The sequence below is a fragment of the Piliocolobus tephrosceles genome, unplaced genomic scaffold (assembly GCF_002776525.5).
Source record: "Piliocolobus tephrosceles isolate RC106 unplaced genomic scaffold, ASM277652v3 unscaffolded_41, whole genome shotgun sequence".
NCBI lineage: Eukaryota > Metazoa > Chordata > Mammalia > Primates > Cercopithecidae > Piliocolobus > Piliocolobus tephrosceles.
The window spans coordinates 419,132-432,672 of NW_022325420.1; the positions used below are offsets into that span (position 1 = coordinate 419,132).

At 38.2% G+C, this 13,541-nt stretch overlaps 1 protein-coding gene across 1 annotated transcript; it reads left to right on the top strand.

Moving 5' to 3' along the window:
* The first annotated feature begins 884 nt into the window (after positions 1-884).
* Positions 885-12,983, top strand: LOC111550237 (protein Wnt-16). Its single transcript, XM_023223544.2, has 4 exons — positions 885-1,273; positions 1,452-1,702; positions 3,572-3,858; positions 10,759-12,983. Exons 1-4 carry the CDS (start codon positions 1,179-1,181, stop codon positions 11,221-11,223), a joined length of 1,098 nt encoding a protein of 365 aa, XP_023079312.1. The 5' UTR covers positions 885-1,178; the 3' UTR covers positions 11,224-12,983.
* Positions 12,984-13,541: the final 558 nt, after the last annotated feature.

Consider the following 13,541-nt stretch of genomic DNA (forward strand, 5'->3'; position numbering starts at 1 on the left):
ATGTATAGCCCTGCCCTGCAGGGACGCATCGGGTAGGTGGCAAAAGCGGTGCCCAATCCTAGGGAACTTTCAACTGAGGCTTGGGGAGAAGGGCGGGCACCCTCCCACCATGAGAGTCGTAAGGTAGGACTGGAGAAAAAGGTCAGAGCACATCTCTCATGTACTCTAGAACTCCCCAGACAGCTCTCACTTTCTTTGTCCCCATCCTCTGCAGGGGACTTACAGCGTTCTCAGACGGCAGGAAATAAGACAAACAGGGAAAAGGAAATCACAGAGCACGATTTAAATATGGCAGATGAGATGCTAGACTGGAATCTTCTCTTTGGCTCAAAATAAATGCATACATAAATGACAGTGATTGTAAGCCTGACAGCACTTCACCCACTCTCTAAAGTCTCCTGACAGTGGGACCTCAAGCAGGGGACTGGAAGGTCAATTTGTTTGGTACCAACTCTGACTCAAAAAGATTATTCTCCTGTGAGGTGAAGGAGAAGAAAAACAGAAGGGCAGTGACTTTTTCCAGCCACTACACCCAGAGGGTAACCCAGAGGTTGGTGGGATGGGTGGGACTCATCAAACCCACGCTTTCCCCTAAGGTTGCTAAGACAGAAGCATCCTGTCAGTCTTCGGGTTGAATCAACCCCACAACTACCCGCTCTAAGGAGACTGTAACAGCAGGAAAGGTCATGACACACCCTGGTGTGGACAGGCTGTCCCTGAGGCCAGGGCCGGGGCGCCCCCCGCGGAGCCGCTCTCCACCAATGAGAGCCTCAGGTCCCGAGATGATGAGATGCGGGGCCGCTGCTCAGCCAATCAGGCGCCAGGCGCAGCCAGTGGGAGGAGATGGGAGGAGAGGCCGGGGGCGATGGAGACGCGGATACATCAACAGAAGTTTCTCACCTAGGAATGCGAGGGGCGCTCGCGCATCTCCTGCACATCTCCACCTCTGCGCAGGAGGAAAGCCCCAAAAGCAGCTCTCTCTACCTCTCCTACAGCTCCCTGCAAACGAGGACGAAGCTGCTGAGAGCCCCTATCACTGCTGGCTTTTAATGTTGTATGCAAGGAGGAAGAGGGCGAGGTATAACTTGATGCTGGACAACTGACCTGCGGCCCGAAGGGCCTCTGGGGAGGGGGTGCAAAAGAGGAGCGGCTGGTCTCGGGGACTCCATGCGGAGGCCATGGACAGGGCGGCGCTCCTGGGACTGGCCCGCCTGTGCGCGCTGTGGGCAGCCCTGCTCGTGCTGTTCCCCTACGGAGCCCAAGGAAACTGGATGTGAGTATGAAGGTGGCAGGGACGCATCGGGTAGGTGGCAAAAGGGGTGCCCAATCCTAGGGAACTTTCAACTGAGGCTGGGGGAGAAGGGCGGGGACCCTCGGACGAGTGACCTAATTTTTCGGAAAACATCTGGGATTCGGGAGCGGCTTACTCTGCGGGCGGCCGTGTCTTACAGGTGGTTGGGCATTGCCTCCTTCGGGGTTCCAGAGAAGCTGGGCTGCGCCAATTTACCGCTGAACAGCCGCCAGAAGGAGCTGTGCAAGAGGAAGCCGTACCTGCTGCCGAGCATCCGAGAGGGCGCCCGGCTGGGCATTCAGGAGTGCAGGAGTCAGTTCAGACACGAGAGATGGAACTGCATGATCACCGCTGCCGCCGCCACCGCCCCGATGGGCGCCAGCCCCCTCTTTGGCTACGAGCTGAGCAGCGGTGAGTCCTGGGACCTTAGGGGTTGTTGGGGGATGGAAGGCGGCAACTCCTCCACCGGTGCCTCCAAATAAAGTAAATAGCGCTATGTGGTCCTGTAGCTCTCTAAGTTCCAAAAGAGGCCCTTCAGTGCACGGGGATTGAGAGCTGCAGAGGCGAGACCTGGGGAGCAGGTGCGAGCTTGGAGGGAGGTGACTCCCCAGGTCCAGAGCGGAGCGCTCGGGGCTGGAGCTCTTCCTCTTTCCTGCGGTGCCCCGCCAGAGTTGGAAAAAAAACTCTAATTCTCCTAGCCCGCCGACCCCCTCGGACCCCGTAGCGCCCCCCTACGTGGGTGACCAGCTGGAGAAACATGATGTCGGCAGCGGGGAATGCGGCTGCCGCATCTGCTTTGATTTAACCAACTCCGCTGCGCACCAAGTCCTGGACAAGTGGCTAATTGCAGCGAAGCCCCACCTTTATTGGCTCCTATGAGCACCGAGTTGACAGAATAATGGTGATTTTTAAAGCGACTGTCCGTGACCACCCAACGTGCGGCAAACCTGAGCAGGACCACTTGTGCGCTCCTCGTTTCTTTGGCCTTTCTCTCTCTTCCCTCCCCGGCGCACTCCCTCGGCGCGGGAAGCTGCAGGAAAACAAAGTTCTGCTTCCACGTGCGTAGTGACTTGGTAAGGATAAAGGTACAGGGAGCCAGGATTGTTCCTGGAATATCAGCAGATCCAAAGAATGTTCGGACTGGGGCGCTGAAAGATGCGCTGTCGTTTTTCATGTTCATTTCCGTTCCCCCTCCGCCTTTGACCCTTCTCCACTGAGTCCCTGCGCGCACCCCCGCCGAGCTGCGCACCTCCCCCGCGGCGTTTTGGCCGTCACGCCCTTCCGAAGGAGCCCTGGCCCCCGTAGAGAGAGAAAAAAAAAGAGTGAGAGAGAAAGAGAAAGAAATAAAGAGAAAATAGATGTGTTCTTCACAGTTGCTGAAATGCATCAGCTGTTGAAAAGGTTTATTGGACAACGGGCATGAAACTGTTTCTACTCCAAACTAAACATCTGGAAAGAAAAAAAAAAAAAAAAGTCGCCTGCTGATTCCCTTCTAGTCCACTTTATTAATATTTAAATGGACTTTAATTTTCAAAGATTTTAGCTCAAACTCTACTGCAGGTGTGCTAAATGCATCATTTTCAATATGCAATATTTTTAATAGAATTACGTTTTTGCTAGTGATATTTTAATTATCTTACCTTTCGTTGCCTTAAGACTGCAAGAGGACTAGCTAATACTATATAAAATGTTTAACCGTTTCATGTTAATGTGAGATTAATCTTTAATGTGAAAGTATACCGTACCGTTTACTAATTGCTTTGGTCTTTCCTTAATTTTAATTTTCATTCTGACACGTATTATTTATGCAGATAAATCACACCAAAATGTTCAGCTTGTGTTCCGTGAGAGCACATTTTACATTTAAAAAGAAGAGTAGTCTAGTTTTCTTTGGGTGTTGTATTACCGTTTACAGTATCTATGCAAAGAATTTTTAATTCAGTATGTATTACTGAGCTATGACTGTCAACTATGCACTGAACTGGGTGCAAACATCCATTTCAAATTTAAAAAATAAAGAGATGATTTTAAGGTAAAGGGATAATGTATGACCATGTAGAATATGACAATCTGTTTAAGTGGAATACTGAAAATTAATATTGCTTTTTAAGAGACTAGAACAAGAGCAAATCTTCCTTTCTAAATGTGTACTCATTAAAGCATCCATTGTAAGCAACTGAAAAATTACTTGTTTAGTAAGATGATGAGTAGGAGGCTTTGTTCTGAACATAAACAGAGAGTTGCCTGGGTCTCTAATTTAGCAATTTATATTTTTTCTAGGCACCAAAGAGACAGCATTTATTTATGCTGTGATGGCTGCAGGCCTGGTGCATTCTGTGACCAGGTCATGCAGTGCAGGCAACATGACAGAGTGTTCCTGTGACACCACCTTGCAGAACGGCGGCTCAGCAAGTGAAGGATGGCACTGGGGGGGCTGCTCCGATGATGTCCAGTATGGCATGTGGTTCAGCAGAAAGTTCCTAGATTTTCCCATCAGAAACACCACGGGCAAAGAAAACAAAGTACTATTAGCAATGAACCTACATAACAATGAAGCTGGAAGGCAGGTATGTATTAGAAAATGGAATAATCAAAATTCGGTGCCTTTAGGTAAATAACTAGGATTACACATCCGGATGAAACTGTCCAAATGACTTAAAAACCAAACACTGGCAGCCCTCAAGTGGGATCCTGAAAATCAATATTGTTTTTAAAAGACTACAGCAGTAGAAAATTATCCTTTCTAAATAAATATGCATTAAAGCATCCATAGTAAGCAATTGAAAAATTCCTTCTCTGGTAAGAGGACGAATAGGAGGCTTTGATTAGAATAAATAAATATGCATGTGTGTGTGTGTTTGTGTGTGTGTGTATATATATATATTCACGTTTGCATATATATTACATATGTGTAATATATATGTGTATATATACTCTTTCATGAATATGTACTAACCACAATTTTGGTTCTCTGAGTTAAACCATGTTATAGGATGTGTTTGTGGCTGTATACTGTGTATCTCTAAAACTTTAATTATAATATAATAGATGCACAATGCCTGTAGGGTTCATTGGTTCTACCCGCTTAGTCGTGGAGCCAGAATAGGGTCTACAGTGTATGCCTTTCTAATAGGACTGAGTCAAATTTCATTTTCCCCAATTTGAATTTTTATTATGTTTTTAAAAATCTACTTTTTAGTAGATGGCAATGGCTCCTAACCACGTTGTCAGTTTTGTACTTACCTTTTTCTAGAAAACATTCTTAGGGAATGCATATCCTTAACTAATATTTTTTGTAAAGGAAAGATTTTTTTTAAGGGTAGTTATTTTATTATAAAGCAATGTAGGTTAATTTTTAAAATTCATAAATACTCCTAAGCGTAAAGAAGCTATAGATACATTAAATCTATAGATACTTTAAAATATCGGTATCTTAAAGATACAGAGGAGGTACATTTGAAGAACTGCTATGCAATTAACATCTTTTATGAATTCTACTTTTTTATACTATTTTCTTAAAATGCATCATTCTTGTAGCTAAATTCGACTTATACATATTCATGTTAGTGAATATTGACACAATAAAGTTTGAGTTCTACAACATAATTGACTTAGTTGGCAATTCATAGTGAGTTTTCTAAAAGAGTCTAAATCTTTTATATGAATATATATTTTCTATGTTGCAATAAACTTTTTCAGGACAGGAATATTAGCACATATCATATATTTTTCTAAATATTCAATAACTTATAAAGGTCCAAAAGTAATTATTGCAATTTGCCACATTCTTCTGAAATAAATAAAACAAGTTGCCATATCTCTTAGGAATCTTAAAAGTATATGTTGCATTTGTTTTCCGTTTTTGGAAAGTGAATAAATAGAACCTATTTAGAATAGTTACAAGTTACCTCTAGTTTTCTTTACTTAGTCCATTTAAAATACAAAAACAGAAAAGTCAGTAAATATATCACCGTAAGACTTCAAATACAAATTTGAATTTTAATTCAATTTAAATATTTAATTCAAAATAGCAAAACAGAAAGTAGGAATGTCAGTAAATAGCTATGTAACCTTTATGTATTTTTGTTTATAAAAATTTTAAAGTTAGTTTATTTCACTAGAATAACTCTTGCCCAACTCCATAGTTATGCACATGTCTCTTACTCTTAAGGTTTTACATTTTGAAAAAAATGAGTGAGATGTTGCTTCAATATAAATATTATCCAATAAGGGAATTTTTATTATTTCTAGCATATTAATTTTAAAAAATATGTTCTTAAAACTCTGGAGTTAAAATTAGAGATAAGATTATTCAAATTAATATATTTTTAAAACAAGGAAACAAATACATGAGTGTTTGTTATCAACAGACCTTAAATCTCCTTTAGCCATTTTTTAAGTAAATTTAGTAGAGATTTTTAATAAACTAGAAATTCAGAACACAAAAACTCAGGTTGTGATTGATTCTCTTAAATAAAATCATCCTGGGACCTATAAAAAACCCTAAAGCATTCTAAAATATATTTTTATTGGTAACATTCGGCAGCTATTTGGTTTTATTTTATACTGTGTGTTTTTCAAATTAGGTAGTAATATTCCTCTCTGTAACTGTTAATATTAATCTTAAACTATTACTTATATTCTGAGTTTATTAAAAACACACTTCCTATTCACCATTAATTTTAATCCATTTTTGTTGGCAAAAATAGTTTTCTAACATTACCTAGGTTCTTGCTATTATTCTAACTGACTTGAAAACAATTCAATTTATTCATATATGTACATTTTGTGTAAATCTCTGAGTTTTCTCTACTGAATCATTTTTTCACATTGTTCATTTTTGGTTCATATTGTTTCACATTTAGATGAAATCCTAAAATATTAGAAAACATTTACCTGGTTATTTGGTAGGTACTATGCTGCTGTTTTTGTTGTTGTTTTTATTTTCTCATGAGGTATTATAATTCGACATAGTTTTGCATTTTTCTTTCTGTTGGTGGCAAAAACAAACACACAAACAAACAAACAAAAAAACACCATAAAAGAAGTTTCCTGGTTATTGTCTAACATGGACGAGCAATCAAGTCAGTTTTTTCAACACTGGCAATTAGGATTTTAATCTGATAGGCATATTCTTCTGAGTAAAATCCAGGTCTGTATTCAATTGAGTTGATTTTCTTAGCCTCAAAATCACAAACTCAAAATGTAGGAAAGCGTTCAGAGAAATGTGGGTACTGGCGCTTAGTAGTACTGTGAGCAGGATAGATGATTTTCTAACCGCTAACCTTAAATACTCTGATTCCCACTTGGTTTCTGACACCATTCCTAAAGTTATGACTCCAAGAATAATGTTGCCGAATGGTGATTGGCTAACAGAATGATGTGATGTCTTCCAGGGGCAGAACTTCTGGGAATAATGTGACTTGGAATATTTATGGGTATTTCTTTTGGTGTGCTTAAAATATTTCCATTCTTCCCATGTCCACCTCATAAACTTTTAAGTTTCTCTACCCCATAATTTGTTTTATGATGAGTAACTCAACAAAGTGGGAAGGGCTCAATCCCAAACTTTCATTGACCTATTCCAAGAATATTTATAAGCAGTTGAACAACACATAGTGTTTTGCTTTTCAGTAGGTTCGAATATATTTTTGGAGAGAAAGGGACAAAATGGGTCAGAGGAACAGAAATCCTACGTACACCCATCCAACCTCATGTCGCAATTTTTATAAAAACTTAGATCATCTGATAGTTGAGAAAATGAAATGTTAGTCACAAAACGTTCCACAACAATTTTCTGGCCATTTTTGTAAAATTCGGACAAAGTAATTTACTGAAAAACAATCACCAACTGCCACATTACCTCTGAGTCAAAATTGTGGAACCCATCAGTTCTTAAACCACTTCTCAAGCCGTTTCTATGTTTACATTAAGTATTAATGATGCATCTTTCCTATTTCACTTCATTAGAAATTTATCAAACCAAAACTTATACAAGGAATCCAGTAGATTAAATGCTACCCTCCTGATTGCTCTGACATAGTTTAAAAATATTCCACCAAAATGTGCACATCTGTTTGCAATAGTTAACAAAACATTCCTCTGTTAATATCGTTATAAACCTTAACAACTCAACTAGAGTAGGGAAAGGAATTTTCTCATAACCACACAGCACTCATTCCTTTGCTATTCTCTTATGTTCCTGTTAGCAGAAAATGATGGTGATATCGCTGTAATTCAGAATGGCTATTTAACATTAATTAAGAATCCTGGAGGAAAATCTCCAGAATACACTTTTTGGGGGAACGTTCGTGCAATTTCCTTAAATATACTTGCATTTTCCACTTTTATTTTTCCTTATTCTACTAAAATTATCCTGATGCATATAAATACCTTATATTATTTATCACCAGCTTTACTCATGTAAGACAAACGTTTTAACCAGACTTTTTCTGTAAAATTGAAATAATAAGTAACTGCTTATTAACTAGCTACTATGTGCAACAAATTTCGTCCTCTAAAACTGAATCAGATAAAATATTTATTAAAATGTGCTCTGAGAAGCAGAATTCTAATTCTGTAGAATTAAACTTTGTGTATGTGTGTGTGTTTATCTGTCCTTGAATTTTGCATTTCATCATTTCTGCATAGTGATTACATTGCTTTATTCTAATTCCAGATTGTCCAAATTCATTCCTTGGAGTATTAGGGGGGTATAATATTTTAAATTCCATGTCGGGTTATTATTTTTTCCCTTGAAGTTCATTTATGTTTCTGTCCTAGAATATATAGATAGATAGATAGATATACCTATAAATAGAATATTCTAAGAATATGTATATACCTCTATAGATGTTCAAAGATACAAAAATAATATGTATCATATATAATAAAGATATTATTTCTTTTATTATGTTTATTGTTAGGGACACCTATAATTCAAAGGTAATAGAATAAAACTCTTTAAATTGTCATCACTGAAAAATTATAAATTCCATGTATGTATGCAAAAGGGCTAATTTTCTAGGAGAGAAACCTTTCTGTAATTTCAATACGAATTCAGCAGGTGATGTAATTGAATGTGAAAATCGGTCTCTCTTTTTGTCCTTCATCATGATGTAGTGCGTAACTTTCGTAGAATAATACTATTGTGGATGGGGCTAAAGCTAAGGAATTGAAAGAGAGAGCCCAGCCGGCTCAAAACAATACCATTAACCTCTTAGCAGTGACACGTGTTTAAGAAGGTGGTTTTTATTACTCCCTCTTGATTCAGTTTACCAACAGAGGATGAGATAAAACTGTTCAAGCGAGCTGGACCAATTATTCAATAAGTATTTGATGAGCATCTACTCTGTCCCTCATGCTGTACAAACTGGCAACACCTTACATGATGTCTGAAGTGGCTAATAAAAGAAAAAGTTGGCTCCTCAGTCATGATCCTGGGGAGAAACAGCTTTAAATCACTAAGTGATGATTGTAAAGAAGGCTGATCAACTTAAACATGGAAACATACATTGTTATGTTTTTAGTGTTCTTTGGACAATTGTGTTTTGTTATTACCCAGCACTGATTAAGCTTTTCCTCGTAACCTTTGGGAGCTTAAAATTTGAACAAAGGTAGGCAGATCACATTTATCTGAACATTTTATTGCCCAGAAATGTTTTAAAGAATTGAGGGTTTTGTGAATATGAAATGCCATAAATTTAAAGAAACAAGCCTCTGTGTCATACTTTATAAATTGCTGTCATACAATCGCAGGACACCTTTTGCTCTGGGTTAAGAAGAAATAGATACATCTATTGGTTTCTTAGTTTTCTGAATTCAAAAAAGGCTTATGTGCACTACTAAGAAATATCAAGCATTGCATAAATCAATACCATATGCTCTTATTTAAGGTTGCAAATGTTATAATTTGTGTGTAATATTGTCTTATTAGATAGTTCAGACATTTTAAAAATTTGTTTGAAAACATAATATTCTGCAAACGTGTCAATGTCAGCTTTGGTACAAAATAGCAAAGTGTAGACCCCTGTCATTTTATTGTTTTGATAAGAATTGTAAGTGGAATTTAAACTGTGAGGTTTTTCCTTTCTTTGGTGAGATTACATACATAATTTCCAAGTTATTGAATGGATGGATCCATCTTTCATTTTACCCAGCATGTTGACAGAACGTCAACTCCACAGCTAGCCCTGACGATTTATTAATCTGTTCTGCCATCGTCTGGGGATTGAAGGAAGCTATGCTGGCTAGCCTGGTATGTAAGAGATTAGAGTCCCAAACTTTTGAAATCTCTATATTGTTTTTGCACCCCTAGCCTTACTGGAAATGTTTATCTCAACTCTAACTGTACCTTCTTTTTCAGAGAAAGGGGCTTTTATTGAGACCTTAGTGTGTGCCAGGCATTGGACTATTACAAATATATGTAGTTTCATTTAATTTCTTAGTCTGTTTCAACTGAACTTAGCACTTATAATTGAAAAAATTACATAAACATTATCCCCTTTTCCATGCTAGGATAGTGCTACTGATTCATTGAGGATAGGGCATGTGTTTTGAATTAATTTTCCAGAAAAGGAGAATTTGCTGGGGGGGGGGAGCCACCATACTGTAGCCCCTTCTCCTTTTGACCAACTAAACCAGATTTGTCATAGTTTCTCATGTGGCCTGGAACCAGGGGATAGCATAGTTCACCACCTCCACCCCTCCCTTTGTATGTAACTGACTTTCATAGTGATCAAACTTGAGAACTCTCAATTGAATCAATAGGTCTCATCCCTGGATGTTCATTAAAATAATCTCAGCAGCTTTGTGAAAGTCCCATGGCTTGGACACCCCACCCCCAGCCCAACCAATGAGATCAGAATCTGAGAGGTTTCAGCACTGGTTATTTGTAAAGTTCCATGATGTTTCTATGCACCATGAGAGCTGAGGGTAACTTCTCTCTCAGTGCTTTTCAAATTTTAATGACAATCTTGTTAAAATGCAGCTTTTGGTTCTGTAGGTCTGGAGTGGGGCCTGAGAGTCTGCATTTCTCACAAGTGGTGCTGGTGTTGCTGGTCCCTGAGCTGTATTCTGAGTAACAAGGTGTTGAATGGTATCAGGAACATACAGGCATGCATGAGCATCCTACCACATTCAAAATTAGACCAGGGATTAGAAATAGAAGTCATTTCCTTTTGTTATCACAGATAATCTCCAATAATAGTCTGGTCCACTACTTTAAATACAGCTTGGAAAGTTTTGCTCTGAAGGGTCAAGAAATTTGGACAAAACATTTGGAACAAAAACAAAAGAACAAAACATTTGAAGCCTACGCAATTTTAAAGATCATTTATGTTCAAAACCATCATTTTTATTCAAGAGGAAATACAGCCAGAAAGTTAACTGATTAGATTAACTGTGCTTCTGTTGTTGAGTAAAACACTTTATGATTGATAGTTGAACACGATTACTGTTGGTTTCAGGCTGTCGCCAAGTTGATGTCAGTAGACTGCCGCTGCCACGGAGTTTCCGGCTCCTGTGCTGTGAAAACATGCTGGAAAACCATGTCTTCTTTTGAAAAGATTGGCCATTTGTTGAAGGATAAATATGAAAACAGTATCCAAATATCAGACAAAATAAAGAGGAAAATGCGCAGGAGAGAAAAAGATCAGAGGAAAATACCAATCCACAAGGATGATCTGCTGTATGTTAATAAGTCTCCCAACTACTGTGTAGAAGATAAGAAACTGGGAATCCCAGGGACACAAGGCAGAGAATGCAACCGTACATCAGAGGGTGCAGATGGCTGCAACCTCCTCTGCTGTGGCCGAGGTTACAACACCCACGTGGTCCGGCACGTGGAGCGGTGTGAGTGTAAGTTCATCTGGTGCTGCTATGTCCGTTGCAGGAGGTGTGAAAGCATGACTGATGTCCACACTTGCAAGTAACCTACTCCATCCAGCCTTGGACAAGACGCCTCAGCAATACACAATGGCATTGCAACCAGAGGGGTGCCCCTCCCTGTGCAGCTAGTAAAGTTGACTCTTGCAGTGGAATCCCCAGAACCTTGGACCTCTCTGAGAGTTTCCCTTACCTGATCGACATATTTTCCTTTAACTGATCAACCCATTGATCGTGTGGATTTCTTCGGATTCTAATGTTGAAAAGGTTTATATTCACCTTTTGGTGATTTGGGGAATATATATTGACATATGAGGAAGATAATCTGTTTCCTAAGCAAGAAGTAACAGGAAAGATCCCTCATGCCAGGAGGCCTGCCACACTCAGGATAAGATCCTTGAATATGGAACTTAGTTACAGGACTCAATAATGGTGGGTGAACATTAGTCATTTTTAAAAGACACCTCTTATAGCAATAAGGAGACATTGACATGAATCTCATTTATTCTCTCAGTATTTTAATTGAAGAAATCATACTGCTTGTGCGTAGACAGAAGATGTTGAAAAGTTAACATAAGCATTGGGTGCTGACTTACCCTTTCATGCATTTCCAAAGGAAGGATTCCAAAAAAAGAATCTTCTTAAGTGATACAATATCCCTAAAAAAATGGTCGTTACAGACGTTTAGTGACAAACAAAGAAACAATAAGTAAAGAGTAAAATGAATGATTTAGATTTTAAGTGCCTTTTCACTGGGAGAATCTGGAAAACCCTCCATAAGGTATATAGCAATCTTTGATCTTTAGATTCATACTTTTATCACAGACCAGTTTCAATGGTTAAAAACCCACCTCTGAGATACTAGGGGGGAGGATCCTGAAACGTGGGAAAAGTAGAGGTAAAAAGTGGAGGTAAAAATACAATTTCATACATTGTAAAGAAAAGCACCCCTTAAATGTGTAAAGACAGTGTTTTGTATAGTATTTTGTTTAAAAGGTTTCGATTTTGTAAATACAGTACTTAAGTTATATGATCTATATTACAACATTTATTGACAAAGCCCAAGAACTAAGGCAGTAAAATTATCTCATAAATAAGATTAGCTTCTCTTTTCTTTCATACTACTAACACTATTTTTTTGGACATCGAAGAGAATTTAACTTAGCAGTTAGTTATATGGATGTGTATTTCTTGCTAAAATGACAGTTTTACATGTTATAGATTAAAATATGTTGCAAAATATCAAAAATTGTGTTATTTCAGCAGTAAGGTTAATTGAATTCTCTTTTCACATTAGTTATGCTTAACTCATAAGGTTATTATAATAAATTATATTAGTAAAAGTCTTAACTGGAAAAATCGAAATCAGAATAGTGATCAGTTTGATTTGATATCCTGGATATTTATTATATTTTATGTAATGCTGCATTTCTATTTGAGTGTTGAGTGGTCTTTCTTGTTCTAATATTCATGCGTGTATATTCGTCATATTTTACAGGGTTCCTGGTAAAAATTACAGGGCTCTATTTAAGGTTGTATTTTAATGTAAATGCTTATGTTTTTATGAATTGTTAAATATTTCAGTATTATATAGAAAAAATAGATTTTCTAAATTCAGAATGGACAAAGAGAGAATATTCATTTTCTTATTAATAAGATAAAGAAATGTTTCCCTGCCCTACCATCTTCATTCTATTTCTCTTTAATTTTATTCACTGAGACAGAGAAGCAATTTTTGAAAAACAGCAAACCCATGGAAAATGTCTCAGGTCTAATATTAAAATCAAGACTAAGCATTTAACTGTGATCGTAACATTTGACAAAGTTATTATTTACTAAATGAGAGACACAGAAATGTCAAATGTATGAATATAGTGCATGTTTAAAAGTGGTTTTCCAGTCTTTAGCATCCATTGAATAGAATAATCTGAAAATAGACACTCTCTCCTGCCTGTTTTTTCAAAGTAAATCTATTTATCTTCTTTGAACATAATCACCCATTTTAAAAAAACAGAAGACTGTAGTGTCTATTAACAACCAATTTCTTCTATTAATTAGAAAACCTTTCATAATTACCTTATCAACTGACTGTGAGAATCAGGCAGCCTTTAATTTACAAACACTTGATTACTGTTCAGCCATTCCTTTAAAACAGTGATGCTAATTCTGGCACCTCTCTCTGGGATGCCTAAGCAAAAACTCTTCCTAACTCCAAACCTGTATCTTTGGGTTCTTCTTTTCTTCTTACCTTTGGTATCACCATGGAAGCCATCCTTATATTTCTCACCTGTCTTTTTCATTTTCTTTTTTTTAAGACAGTCTCATTCTGTTACCCAGGCTGGAGTGCAGTGGCCCGATCTCGGCT

Coding starts and splice junctions, on each gene's coding strand:
- LOC111550237 (XM_023223544.2), top strand. CDS start 1,179: ATGGACAGGGCGGCGCTCCTGGGACTGGCCCGCCTGTGCGCGCTGTGG. Junction 1,703..3,571: donor TGGCTACGAGCTGAGCAGCG/GTGAGTCCTGGG, acceptor TATTTTTTCTAG/GCACCAAAGAGACAGCATTT. Junction 3,859..10,758: donor ACAATGAAGCTGGAAGGCAG/GTATGTATTAGA, acceptor TGTTGGTTTCAG/GCTGTCGCCAAGTTGATGTC.